Here is a 15,026-nt window from a genome sequence, read left to right on the forward strand (position 1 = left end):
TGATTCAAAATAGAGGACGAAGTGTAAAGCTTCATTATTAAACTCTCCATCTATGTGTGCACAGATATATCAAAAAAGCCTTTACTTATAAAATATAACATAGAAGATAAAAAGCCTCATCTCCCCACCATTCAGAAAAAAATTTCGTTCAACAAAACCCTTAACTACAAATCTTAGAGTCCATCCTACACAAATAATGCAACAGGAGGGGTTCTTTTTTTTTTTTTTTGAGGGGGGTGGGGGGAGAGAGTGGATATATGCACGCAAATTATACACCTAACTGAGCACACAAATTAATCATAAAATAAGAGAGACAATGAAGCTGCAGTTGTACAGTGAACACTAGCTTACATCAGTAACCCTTTCTATCAGGTCACTCAGATACCATAATGACACCGAGAAGTGACTGCTGAGTAAATGGAGGGGACAAAGTGATTAATTAATGAAACATAAACTGGACTCTCTCCCAGTCCCCACAGACTGTGCAGACTCATCAGAATAAAGTCTGGTATTAAGCCAGATACCTTAAATCATGAGAACATAAAAAGGCAGAAGAGGGAATGAGAAGGAGGAGGACAGAGAAGAGTCTACGATACAAAAGAGGCAGGCAGAAATTTTTACCTCTGGAATCCATAAAGCACAGCTCACATGTGCCCACTTGGTCCCCGTCCTAGTAGCTTTCATGGCACCTCCTCTTTTGGGACACAGGAGGCACTGAGGATGTATTCCCAGGACGCAGGTGCGACACAGCCAGCTCCCTTCGGGTACTTTTAAGATTCCATAGCATGCCTTGGAGGAAAACAGGTATTGAGATCATTGAGCTGATATGATTTCACACACAAGCATTAAAATTCATATGGACCAAATCTTTCAAATACTAAAGGCACAGTTTGGCCTTTATTTAATCTTTCTCTAATTTCTTTACCTTAAAACGAGTCAAGTGATCAAAGAGATAAACAGCTTCTAAAGCAAAGTCTTTTTATGCCGGTTTCTTTTTAAAATGTGTGCTGGTATTACTTGTTTATAGTGTAAAACATACCCATTGTGACAGCACGCCACCACTGGTGTTAAGAACCTTCATCTTTCCTTTCAGTGACTTTTAAATTTCTGAAGCAAAAAACGTAGACATTTCTTTAAATTAGCTTCTGCATCTAATCCTTTTTAAAATCACCATTTCCTACCACTAATAACTTTACACTCTAACATAATTCTGTTTAGATGTGAAGGGATATGAGCTGTTTGACTGAAGACCGTTTCCTGCAATATTAAATTACCTTCCTGGTTACAGTTCTGTGAATTGTTTGTTACTTTAAGTATTTATATGACATTGCAACAAAAATTATGGCATATACTGAAATTATGAGGTGCTGGGTTTTATGCCTATTTCCTGAGTATTGCACTTAACCCCTCAGAAAATGAGAAATTTCTTAAGTTTTGCTACATTTGAGAATTAAAAACAAAGCGGAAAAAGAAAAAGAAAAAAATTAGTCTGCTTTCTGATTCAAGTTCCTAGCAGTTCTTAATGGCTAACTACACGTGTATCTAGATATATCCTGCTGTACATACATACACGCATATTAAAGCTGAGCGTATCTGAAATCCTTGGCTGCCACCAAGGTCTAATTCCACTCAACTGTTCCAGATAAAAGCTTTATCAAAAGGATGGCTTTCAGAGGAAATCCCACCATTCCTAACATCGTCTCTGGGAACAGTAACATTGAAAGCCTCAACAGAACAGGATCACTACCTGTAACCAGTCTTTCAGATTCAAATCTAGTATAAAATTCCCACACTTGCCTTCCCAGCCTTCTGATTATAAGATCTCAGTATTTAATATGAAGCGGTATCATAAAACATTGCACATTTATGTCAGGCCTGTAGAGATGGGGACTTTCCTGAATTAAATCCTGCATTATGGAAACACCAAGCCTGACTAACCTAAACGCTATTTTGATGTGACGACTGTTGTAAAAACCCAACAGGGGGAGCTGTAATCTAAATTTTACAAGTGATTTTTTTTTCTCTTATGTGGCACATTCCCACCAGCATTCTTTCTATTATTAATGCAGAAGAGGCATTACACCTAAGATCACATTTAGGTGGTTGGAAATGGACTGAAACTATTTTCTAATTTAATCCAACTAATGAGTGGAGGAGGCCTAGACTACTAAACCAGTAATTTCACAATGTCTTTGAGCTGCCACGAGAGGACACCGTGAAGGAGGAAATCTCTCGCACTCCTCCTACCCCCCACCTCCAAACTGTGTGATGACAAGCAAACAGACCTGAGGCTATGTGGTGAACCAGGGCCGATCCAGATTAAAAACAGAATGGTTTTTTTGTTGTTTTTGTTAGGATTAGCTCTAGCCCAGACACACTCCCCAGTTTGTTTCAGGCAGGTCTGGAATGGGGAAGGGTCAGGAGGAAGGAGGCAGCAGGTCACCAGCTCAAGCTCAGCTGTCAGCAGGCAACCACAAGCCTCCAACTGCAAATTCATCATTACTTTTGAACAGGCACAAGCAGGGGCTGAAGCAGGCGGTCCAGCTGCTGGCCGTATTCCTGTCACTGGCCGTGTTACTGGCACTCAGGCTCACGTGGCTGCTTCACGCAGTGAATCAGATCAGGAAAGCAGCTGGGCTGGAAGCCAGCCCACTGTGAGCAGGGAGATGACAGGTCCTTTTTCAGCCAGATACGTTTTCCGAGTATTACTTGCAGTTGGTACAAAAATACATTTTAAAAAAAAAACCCTTCTTAGTCTCTTTTCAATTCATAGCAAAAACCCCTTCCAGAACAGGACACACGGAAACCACAGGATTCATATCCCTTTTTTGATTATAAGGATACCTCTGCCTGACTACGCTGAGCTCAGTCAGTGTAAAGTCTTGGCTACATCTGAAATGCTATAAACGTGAGCAACGTTCAGACTGAGAGCACGGTTATTGCAGGTGCTTGTGCGTTCTATAAAAGATCAGTCTGTTAAAGTGCCTACATGTGGTTTCAGATAGCTAAATTTGGACAGCCTGCATCTGGCCAATTAACTAGTCAGTCAAGGAGGAAAAACCCCAGCTCTCAAACAAATGATCTTGAGATTCTTCACATATAGGGCAAGCCATTTCCTGCCCTGTCTATCTTCAAAAGCAGGTTTAATAATAGCGGAAAAATTGTTTACGGTCACAGAAGAAGTACTTGCAAGTCCCAAGAACACACTTCATGTTCCTATTAGACTGTAGACGTCGACATTATTTACCATGCTAGGCCGCTTAAGCTACTGTAACTGTCAGGGTACAAAAATTCAACTTAGTATTGTACCGCCCTTCATGCCTAGAAAATCAAAGCCCTCCAAATTAACATTTAATACTAGTTCAAATTCCACACTTGCCACGGTAAACTAAGAACACAGGACAGCGTCAACATTTCTGCAGGCACTAACCTGATGGACACAGATATTACACTTGTCACAAAACACCATGTCATTCCCATCTTCACTGTCAGGGGACCGGCACACATCACAGATGACGTCTTCATCGTATTCAATACCCAATCCTTCTTCAGTCTCAATAGCGTGATTCATGTTCTCATGACAGTGCCGTTCCAGCACTTCAATTGTCTTTTCCATTGTGTTTTCATCCAGGGGCCCGCATCCTGCAACAAAGAATAGGGAAGGGGAATTACAGGACAGTAAGGTGCCTCTGACCGAGTCCGAGATGCAGGAAGAGAGAAGGACAACTTCTAGCAACTAAAGCAGTAGACACAGTAGACACATACTAAAAATAAAAAATAAAATAAAAATATAAAACCTTTTTCACTCACTGGCTAATTGTAGCATTATCTTATAAATACAAGGACTACTACTGGCGTAAAAGTTTAAGTTGTATATAAAACACAAGACTGCTCCTTGAAGAAAACACTACAGCATAAAAGACAGACAGCAGTTTCTGTCTCCCATACATATTGCTCCCATACAACCCTCCCTCCACCTCCATCACTTTAAGAAACACTAATGACATCCAAAATTACACACAACGTTCCTTGAAAATTACACACAATGTTCTCCTGAAGACTAACTCCCTAGGAAATAGAACTCATCAAAGAACACTTTAGAACTTATAAAGACACAGAAGTTGCCACCACCCAGTACACTACTAGAGTGATCAGCACGATGGATATGAAAAGTGCTTTTATTGTTTTGTTGTTTTTAAAAAAAGAAAAAGTAGATAAATATACTGTTGGCAATCCATACTGTCTGTTCACTTGAACACTACACATGCTATATACACTTACCACTAATCAAACTTAGCGTAAGCAGAACCACTTAAAAAGGTGGTCCTCAGCTTGCAGCTTCAGGACATACACTGCATAAGAAACTCTACTATGTTCACAGCTACAAGAAATCCCCAAACTGCATCCTCTCAAAATCCTCAGTCAAAAATGCTGCTGCTGCCCACAATTCACTATTTACTCAGACCTTCAAAGGTTGGGATATTCATGTAACATTAATATCAGAGGCTAACAGTTTAACTGCTGGACTACGCACAAGAATATGGCTACTAATTTGGATTCCTTGTTGCAACCGTTAAACAGGGAGATGGAAAAGATAAATGACTGCTGATAAAAAGTGTCTTCTGCTGTTAAACTGTTCTCTCTGATGCCTGGGTATTTTCTCACTCCCTGAATTAAAAGCATTACAGAATCATTCAGGTGGGAAGGGACCTTCAGAGGGCTCCAGCCTAATCCCTGGCTCCAAGCAGATTCAACAGTGAACCTGGACAAGGCTGTTGCTCAAGAGATATGTCTAGTCAGATCTTGAAAATGTCCATGGATGGAGATCTGCCCCCCCAGAAAAGCTCTGGTTTTGCTAACAGCATCCCTGTGCGCCTGGGAAGCTTGTCCTTGCTTCTACCCCTTACATACATACTTTGGCACTGGAGCTCAGTCATGAGTTCCCTCCTTCACCAAGCCGGTCTCCTGACACATCCACTTGTTCTCCTGAATGTCCGGATGGATCTTTCTTGTGCTTGGAGGAGACTGTCCTTAATGTCTGGGCTAGCTCTCTTCAGCAGTTCCACTCTTCAGAGCTGCCTACCAGATCCCACCTCCCAGTTACCCAAATAAGTAGAAACCTGCTCTCCTGAAGTCCAGGATGAGAAGGCTACTTCCTTTCCTCACTCCCCTCAGGATCTCAGTCACCACTATTTCATAGCTACTACAGCCAATGCTGCCATCGATTATCACATCCCTACAGGTTCTTCCTTGTTTGTGAACAGCAAATCCAGGAGATGCCAAATATCTCCCTCTTTTGCCCACTTGTCCTTCCTAAAGGACCTGCAATCACCCATGGAAGAATGCCAGCCACACAGGCTATTCCACCACAACTCAGTTATTCCAGTGATAATTCCAAGATTATTTTCTGTAGCTCACTCCCCCTCATAGCCCTCTATACCCATAACTTGCATGGAAAAAAGGAAGTTTACTTCGCTGATTTTAAATGGGCTAACGTGTGAAACTTAATTACTCTTTTAAGAACCCAGCACACAAGCTCCTCAGAACTCTGAATTTGTAGCAATATGTTCAAGTTTAAGACATGGAAACATCTGCTTTTCCTACACAAAATTTTTAACTTTTGAAGTCCTAAAATTAATTGCACCTGGTATGGGCTTTTTCCTCTCCTGCCTCAGACTGCAGAAGTTGCACATGATTTTGGATGTGAATAAGTTTTTAGGCACAACAGGTAAAATATAAAACATGAACAGATTGAGCAAGTCATTATTTTAAGCATTTTTACCCTCCTGTTTTTCTTAGCATTTCCATTCAATTCTCATTCCGCGATCTTTAAGAGATCTCACACAGCAGACTACAACTCAAACAGCAGAAATTAACTGCTGCTTTTAAAATTAGAACGTGTTGTGAAATTACCCATTTCTGTAAGCTCTTCATTTAGCTCCTGAAGCCAAAAGATGTCCATGTCATCCAAGTCATAGCGACACACAGATTCTGCCAGTTCCAAAATGTTGATGTAACCTGGTTCTGTGGGCTCTTGGCTGGAACAGTGGATGTATTTCCTGGGTCGTGTATACAGTACTTCTTTCACCTTTTCTGCTACAACCCTAGAGTGAAAGTAAAAAAAGAAATAGAGAATTACAACTTTTTAAGACCCATCCTTGAAAGACGTGAAATATTTGCTGTAAGTGCAAAGAAACCTAGTGTTTCACAGATTTTAAACTAGCCCGTAAGTGTAGCCAGGCTAGGGAGACAGGATTCTGTAAATGTAATTTCTTCACACAAAATGTGCTAAGGTTTGCTACGTATACAGAATCCTTTTTAAAATGTAAGCCTGTGCATATAATTTTCAATTTAACAAATGCTACTAGTGTAATGATGCAAGTGTTTTTGAAACCCACAGAAAGTATTATGCACAAAAACCCCTACAATTTTTGTTCTATATTCTTCTCAAATGATAGAAGGAAATCTTGCCAACTGATTTCTTGAAAATACCATCATTTTCACGAAAGCTTCATTTATTCTACTGCAGTGTGTGTGTGTGTGTGTGTGTGTAGAAATGCTTGCTCTTCATTTGGGATAAACAGTCTACCCTTATTTTGTAAATGACACTTTATCCACATTACAAATGTATTATTTTTGTTATGTAAGAACCATTCTGATGCCAAGCAAAAATGTAAAGGGGAAAAACCAGCTAAAAATCATCCAGGAAGCAAGGGAGAAAAATACAGGAGTTTTCAATCTTTCAATTATTTTAAGAGATAAAACAGCGTTTGATTAGTAAACTAGCCTATGGGAATGGAAAGACTGACCTTAGCTAGATAAAGTCAATCTTTCTCTGAATTCAATGCAAGAGGCCTTGCACGTGAAAGGAAGCCAGGGAGAGACTGAATGGAACAGTGCCATGCGTGAGCCGCTCTGCATGCTTTCTAGAGCTAACCCTCCACAGGACAAGGAGAAAGGAAAAGCTGTGGGAAATAAGGCAACAGGAGTAAAGAAGGAGCAGGCAGCAGTCAAGCAGTATCCCACATAATTCTTACTGGACAACGTGGGTTGTCAATGTTAGCACAAACAATGTTCTTATGCCATTCTTCCTCCCCCTTCACCTTGCTCATTTTTTCCTCCCATTCCCTTGTGAGCTTTTCTTTTCTCTGGTCCAGCCAAATCTATAGCAATTTTTTCCTCTAATGTAATACTGCTGGTTTGAGATGCAATATATTTATTTTTAATAACTTGGTACTGACAATAGCCCCAGTGGAAATTAAATTATGCTGGCATCAGCACTTTCACTGGACAATTAATTTATCTTCGTCTCGAAGACCACACTGGCAATAACATTTCTATGTTGAAACACACTCTGTTTCCACCAGGAAGGGTTGCAGGACTACCATGTTATGTTTTCCTAGTCTAAGCACAGTGTGAGAGAACAAAAGGTTATTTATCTATCTCCTGAAACTGAGATCACTGAACTTCTATAATGTTAAGCAGCTATTTGTGGCGAGAGAAGGCAGAGAGGGTTAAAGCTTTGGCAACAATAACCAAAATTAAATTATACGAACAAGTGAGTAACTTTATCAGGTATCAGTAACTACTGCATGCCTACTGCTCTATATCATCATGCCTTATAGGCAAGTAACAAGTAACATATATAAGATTTGGGTTTATTTTTAATTTATTAAACTCGCCATACTCAAATGAGAAAACAGTTTTTAATCCATAGCACCGTGTGACTCAGGAAAAAAGATCCCCTTTTTAAACTCACAGTGTAGATACTATAACAGTGTACAGACAGAACCAGATCTGGACTGAAATGCCACAGAAATGTTTTCCAAATTGGCACTTGTTCGGTTTAAGAACATGCCTGAAGGCTGCTGCATTGGAGATTTAAATATAATAACACAGAAAAGCTGACTGCATTTAGACAACCTATTTTTGAGAGACCATCTTCTCTAAGTTGACGTTTTGTGCACGTGATCTGCGTCTGATCGCCATTACCTGAGAGAAGGCTGTGGAATAGTTTCTGGACTGGCTGGAACTTGAACCCCTTTCTCCCATTCTTGTTTCCACGTGTCCGCAAAGATATAATATTCATCAGGGTTCACATGGTGAGAATCTGGTAGTTTCATGGCACTAATGAGATCCTTGCGGAACACCTGCAGGAAACACCAGGGAAAAGAGTGGCTTGAGAAAGAGTGTTGTGCTAAAGAAAGCAGTAGGTATTTTTCTTAATCTACACTGCAACAATGCATATACCTTGATAATTTTTTTTAAAGAGTACCAACACACAAAGAAGTAAATTTGAAATTACCTAGATTATTAACTCTCAGCGTATCAGGTACAATATGACAAGAAGTTTATGCTAACTCAAAACCACGCTGCTGCCCGAAGGCTAATCAGAAGGAAGAAGGCTGTTGCAGGTGACCAGGGAGAGGGGAAAGGACGCCTGCATCTGATTTAAGACTCCTCACCGTATCACTTTCAAAGAGCTTATTTTACTTGCCAGTCTGTAGGCTTTACCCCAACTTAGATACAAGGTAGCATATCCTTTTCTTTCACTCAGTTTAGCTACTTTAAACTGTCATATTCATCATGGGCTATGAACAGTTGCCATGGCGAAACTGATGTATAGGCACTTGTTCATTTATTAAAACCACTTGAAGTTTTACTGGTCAGGATCTCCGGGATCAAAGACGAACAGGTGCCTTTGCTGAAACACGAGACCTGTGTTGCTCTGTGCCTGAACCCCAGCGATGCAAGCACAGTGACACAACCCAGCCTCAGCATCCTTTAGCAAACCTATATGATGAAACGCACCATCATGAAACAAAGCAAACCCATCAGTGACAAACCTCCAGCCATAACATTCAATTCTTGGCTCAAGAGGATTAAGTTTTTAAGAGCATGCTAACATGATTATCAGTCATCTCAGAGCTTACTTAATGTCAATGTTTGTCAAATACAGGTGCACACAATTTAAATAAAGGGCATATGCATCCTTTGTGTTTTTTTTTCCTCCACTGCTTCACTGCACCAGTTTAACATTCATAAAAGCAAAGCAGTGACTGTGGTTTGGTGTTAGGGAGACATCACAACTAATTAACTGTATTATCATAACGAGAAATCAAATCCTCAAAGGGCAATAAAATGAAACGGAAAATATCCCTGCAATAAGTTGTGGCAGGTTGAACTCTCTTCTTACTAATTCAGTTTTATAGCCAGAAGAGTAATAAAATATCTCAGAGCCAAATATCTTCATGTACCCTTTTCAATTTGACAGCACCAGACCGGTTATGCCTACTGCAAAAATTCTCAGCTGTTCTTGGAAATCATCAAGTAAACGTTATTAAAAAAGGCTCTATGCTAAAAACAGGTGACCTGGAACATCGGTGTTACTTCATTATGTCCTACAGCCGCATCTCACAAGGGCTGCCAGGAGAGCAAGCTGACCGAGGGAACTCAAAACCACAGACTCAAGGCTCTCTTATTTGCTACTGATGTGTTATCTGCTTTAGTTCAGACCAGACTGTTCACTGTTGTCTTCTGTGTAAAACTCCTCAGGTACCTAACAGGCCTGTATTAAAATCTGAATGACAAGAGTGAAAGCATTAAGACTGCAAGCATCCATTTTTTCCAAGCAGTACGTGTACACACCAAAAATAAAATGTAAAGTGATTTATGCCACTTAAAAGGCATTTTCGTTTTCTGTGTTACAGGTACAGAACCAGGATTATGAGAAACACTAACATGGCACAATTCCAAAGAACTCCAGAAGGAAAAAATAATCCAATAAATGAGAAATGCAATGACTGGTTCAATTATCAGAAAAGATATTCCTCAAACCTTATCTGAGGTAAGTGCTTTACAAACTACCTTTTAAGCCACTGACAGAATATAGAAGTAGAGTGCTTCATATCAAGCCCACTATTTTTTAAACACTAGATGAAAAATGCTATTAAAGGCATCAGTATTCTAACTACATTGCTTAGCAGCAAATTCATCTTCTGATCATCCATTATGTATGTGAACTGTATCATCTCTATTTTTAGAGCACAAATGCCCTGGAGCATGGACTTTGTTAGTTTTTTGACTGTTGTACAGTACTGATCACACCATCACCATGCTGCAATATTAAGTTCTCTGCTTCAGATTTCTAAAATTTACAATAGAGGTACCACTGAAGGTCAAAGATTTAACCAATATAAACATAACTGTTGAAACCTTAAGGAACCCCAATACTCAAGCCAAGACTTCATAAGAATTGCCTATTCATACTTGTGATAACAGTGCAATTGAGTATTTCCTGCAGATGTCTGGAATCATTACAATCTTTAGCTCTCATCATTCTTCATTTCTTCACATGTGGCCAAGCAGGGTCTTCCAACAGTAAAATACTCTCAGAGGACAATGTATGAGAACATGCACCTTGATCACACACTCTGTATTTTCCTTTGTTGTGGAAATAAACCAGAACACCCAGGGGACCCAAAGAGAGTTTTCTGACATATCAAGTAAATTTTACTTCAGCAGTCAGCCTCAAGGCTATGAACTAAGCCAACTCAACAAAGAGCAGACACACGCCTTCAGGATTTAGATAGCCAGCTTTTCTTCATGGTTGGTTTTTTTTGGATACTTATTTGAAAAACAATGCAGCTCCTTTACTAACTGTATCCATAAAGCAACAGCTAGTCCACTCTACAGCACATACTCTCCTCTTGGCACGGACCACCTTCATTTCCACAGTTAGCCCATGGAGTGCAGTGGTCATCTTTCAGTCACCCAAAAGCAGTTCTATTTCTCACCATACATAAAACACAACTCTTCATTTTAGTATCATCTGTAATATCATAAATATTGAGAAGACCTGAAAAATAAGCACGCCAGGTCTAGGCTAACAAGGCATTCCCATCCGGACACATCACTCCTCAAGAGCAGACTCAGCTAGCGCTGCACATCTTTACTATGATAGAGAAGGGCCTTGGCAGAGCTGAGCTACAACCGACCGACCGCAGCTAGCAGAGCCAGGTCCGTACACACAGAAATGGGAAACTCCCCACCGCTGTAAGTATTTGCAGGAGTTACTGTGTGACGGTGGGATTTTAGAAAAAAATATTTTTAGCAACTGAAAGCATGAAAGAAGAGATGAGTTTTAGCCCTGCTTACCATGCAAGACTGCTTGGTCTGAACTTGCCATTTCATTTTGCTGCCAGGAATTTTTAGTTTCAGCTGAAAACGGTGCAGCATTTTGAGTGAATGACATCAATGAAAAGTGTGTTTGCTTATGTCATCATCATCATCATCATCTTCAGCATTTTGTTGAGCAACTCTAATAATTATTTCAAGCTTTAGAGCTGGGGCTTAAATCTAGAAGAGGAGAGCTTGTTCTTTGGTCAAGATTAGCTTTCTGCTCTGCAGTAAAAGTCTGCCTGGATTTGCTGAGGCAATGAGAACTTCCTAGTCACTTCTGCAGAGACGCATTGCAGTCTCTAAAGCCTTTAAAAGCTAAATTCTACAAAAAATTCTCCAGAAATAAGGACGCTCTGCTCCCCCACGGCACTAACACACCAAGCAATAATGATATCATGGAGCTGTGGAAGGAAAGATGTGGTTCATATGTTTTATTTGTTTTTCAGACTTCTGAGTCCTATTTGGAAATTATGTTAGAAGAGTATGTCCAAGGCAAATTAACTTCTTAGAATCCATTTATAAATGCTTCACCAAAAGCTGTCTACGACTTTAACCCGAACTCCTTCTGGAAGCACTCTATGAAAATTCAATATATATAATCTTCCTTTCAGGACCCTCCTGTGCTTACTCTGTGAATAAATCAAGCCTGTGAAACAAAGAACACTTTTGTGTGAAGTATCCTTATCTACTAAAGATATCAGGGAGGATACAAGTAATGTATAGAGAATGTATAGTAATGTATAGTAATCTATAGAGAATTACAGTAAAATATTAGGATCAAAGACAGAAAGTGGGTCTTGACAATACAACAGCCTTCTACAAACCCCATCTTTGCTGAACAATTCAAACACCAGATCTGCACAGACTCTCAGGCACCTTTTGTTCATGACCATTGCAAACCTAAAACCACATTAAAAAAAAAAAAAAAGAGAAAGGAAAAAAAAAAAGTCAAATACCTTTTCCAATACCCCTCTGCAAGCTACTACTGAAGCTGACCGATGCAATTGCTCATTCACCTTGTCTTGCCCAAATGCATGTATGAGGGAAAACAAATGGATTGTGTCATCTCTTAAAAATGGAAAGAAAAACTGTATTTCTTCTTGTGATACTCTCTGAGCTTTCAGGTACTTTGACCACCTGCTTACAAACCCCCAACAAGGGTAAGCCGCTTGTCACAGGCGCCTAGGCCATGACTGGGAACCAAACCTCAAAGGTTTAAGTAAATTATGGGTTAACTGCTCTGTTGTTACAATCAAAGCAGGATTTCTGCTGGATTGCATCTAGTTGCTTCAGTCCTAAGGCTTCCCCTGCGCCTGGCAGAGCCCTGAGCGAGTCAGCAACATGCATTTCCATTCCTCGTGCCCACCACTTAGGGAGTCAGAAGACCCACTGCCCCAGAAACACTGAGCCATGATTTTCAAAAGACAGGAGGGAACTACTATGTCCCATTCTGTCCCCTCCAAGCATATACTCTCAGAAATCTTTACAGAAAACAGCATGGAATTAGGGCCAATATCCTCTCTAACCAGAGAAAGCTGAAACAGCTAGTATTTTCCTGGATTTTTGGTCTCCTTCACAACCCATCTCAAAGGCCAACTTTGAAATTCCAGGTGCCAAACACTACTCAAACTACAGCAGGCACTTTCTGTAAAGCGTAAAGTAGATTACATAAGAGTTTTTCATTATATTTAGGGTCAAATAATCTTTTTTTATTCACCTTTGAAAGGATCTAGTAACTTCTTTATTACCATAAGCATTAAAGCTTACTCTACTATTGTAGCTCTCAGGTAGAACACCCTCAGCAAAATTTAAACACGCTTATAAAGCAGCAGTTTACACCTAAAATCACCTCATAAATAATAAAACAAAAGCCAAATTGTAATATGACCTATTACAAGTGTAATATAGCCACACAGTATCTGAGTGTAGATAGTTTAATCTTAGTATAGATGTTTCACAGTATGTGCAAAAGACTGCCCATTTACAGAGGATGAAGCTCGAAGGACAAAATTTGGTAGGCTCATCCTGGAGAGGTAGAATTTTTCTTGTTAATACGTTGCAATCTGGGCATGAAGTTTCTGAATTAAGGTACCTTATTATAGAGGAGTCTGGGGACTCAAGACAGGGTGGGTTTTTTGTTTGGCTGGGGTTTTTTTGGTAGCAAAATAAATAAAAGGCAACGTAATTTTAAAATGGAAATGAAGGTACAGTTCCAGGCATGTATGCTGACTGGACTGAAAAACTTATGTTAAAAAAGCTGGGACAGAAAGGACTAAGTGTAGCATTGAATTTGTAGTTCTCGGACATCCACACAATTTGGACATGCACTGCAGTAAATCCTAATGTTCAAACCCCTACTCCCTAAAACTATTTTTATGGATTATCCAGGACTCAAGCAAATGAAATATTGTACTTTTAAGTAGCCATGAATCTTCCTAGCCTCCTTTACAAGCATGTATAGGAAAAGCCAGGAAACCAGACACTAAATCAATACTACCTAACATCATGTCTCTGACAGTATCTCATGAGCCAGAAGAATGCGCAAGAACACGTCAAATTTCCTTCTGGTTGCTAATCAGATATAACCTTCGGATTTTGGGATTAATCCTAACAATCAATTTTTAAAATGGTATTAATTCATACAGATATTTAGAAAAATCTGTACTCGTTATCATCTGATTCCTTTTTTAATCTTGTTTAATTCTCAGTCTCAACAACTTCCTGTAGCAGATGAGCTTCATAGTCTAATTACACGATGCATGGAAAGGATATCCTTCTAATGGCTACAGATTTCCTAACTTTTGGCCTCATTCATCCCTCCCCCACCTTTCCTCCCCAATTCTTCCATCACAAGGACAGGCAGGACTGAAGCTCTAGCTCTGCTGTTTCCAGACCATTCATACTTTACTGTTACGCCTGCTCATTCACTTCCAAAAGTAAAATAGCTCAGCCTTTTCACAAGCAAGCTTTTCCATGCCCTTATGCTTTTGGGTCACCTCTCGCTAGAGTTCAAATAACCTGGGACAGTATCTCAAAGCAAAAAAAGATCATAAAAATAACCAATGAGGTTGCATCTCTGACTTACATAAAAGTATTGTAAATTTTTTTTTTTTTTTTAATCAACTAACCCAAGCAGGCTGAAAAACAGCTCACTGAAACACACAAGGCACGTTCGCTGGAGGTCTTGAGAAGCCTGTGCAGATGTCCAAGTTAATTCAGAATTTGCTAAGGTAAGCACATGCATAAAGGTAACAGTCTCCTATTCTATTATGCATGGTATATGCAAAGCAATATGATTTAACTATGTTGCCCATTCATTCACAGAACAAACCCGACCACTTTCGAACTGCAAAAAGAATCCTTTTTCTGCCAAGAGTCTAGTCTTACAGGGTGCTCCTCAGGATCAAGACCTATGATTTACGTGGCAGTTAAATGCCACTAAAAAAAGTTTCACATACTCAAGTAATGAAAGCAGACCATTTACTTGTGGAAGACAAGCTACATTTCACATGATAACACAGCTGTCACTATCAGCAATGAGGGATTAAAAACTACTATTGCTGTGAGATTCAAAACCCTATTTGCAAAGAGAGGTAAAATACTGCCATCTTATATGGGAAGGGTTAAAAAAAAGCATAATGCTAACTTAACTCCTTTACAGTTTCAAGAGGGAGAGAGGACTGAAAAAAAAAAAAAGTATATAAACTTGAGTGTCATAAAGATCTCTTAGGCTCTTTTGTGACCCCACTAGCCTAAGGGAAAGGAAACTGTCAGTCACTCAGGACGGTCCAGCTAATAGGTTTCCCCTGCAAAAATGATTCCAACTACTCTGGCATCATTTTCTG

General features: G+C 39.7%; 1 protein-coding gene across 2 annotated transcripts in view; it reads right to left on the reverse strand.

Moving 5' to 3' along the window:
• Nucleotides 1–15,026, reverse strand: part of JADE3 (jade family PHD finger 3) — a 71,118-nt gene that overhangs the window by 14,650 nt on the left and 41,442 nt on the right. For both annotated transcript variants that reach the window (XM_076358700.1, XM_076358691.1), the window contains exons 4-7: nt 7,993–8,150; nt 5,914–6,104; nt 3,431–3,642; nt 622–789 (exon numbers count right to left, since the gene is read on the reverse strand). In XM_076358700.1, the coding sequence (XP_076214815.1) occupies nt 622–789; nt 3,431–3,642; nt 5,914–6,104; nt 7,993–8,150 (729 nt within the window). The remainder of the gene's footprint in view (nt 1–621; nt 790–3,430; nt 3,643–5,913; nt 6,105–7,992; nt 8,151–15,026) is intronic.

Source organism: Aptenodytes patagonicus, chromosome 1 (genome assembly GCF_965638725.1).
Source record: "Aptenodytes patagonicus chromosome 1, bAptPat1.pri.cur, whole genome shotgun sequence".
In the NCBI taxonomy this organism is placed as follows: domain Eukaryota; kingdom Metazoa; phylum Chordata; class Aves; order Sphenisciformes; family Spheniscidae; genus Aptenodytes; species Aptenodytes patagonicus.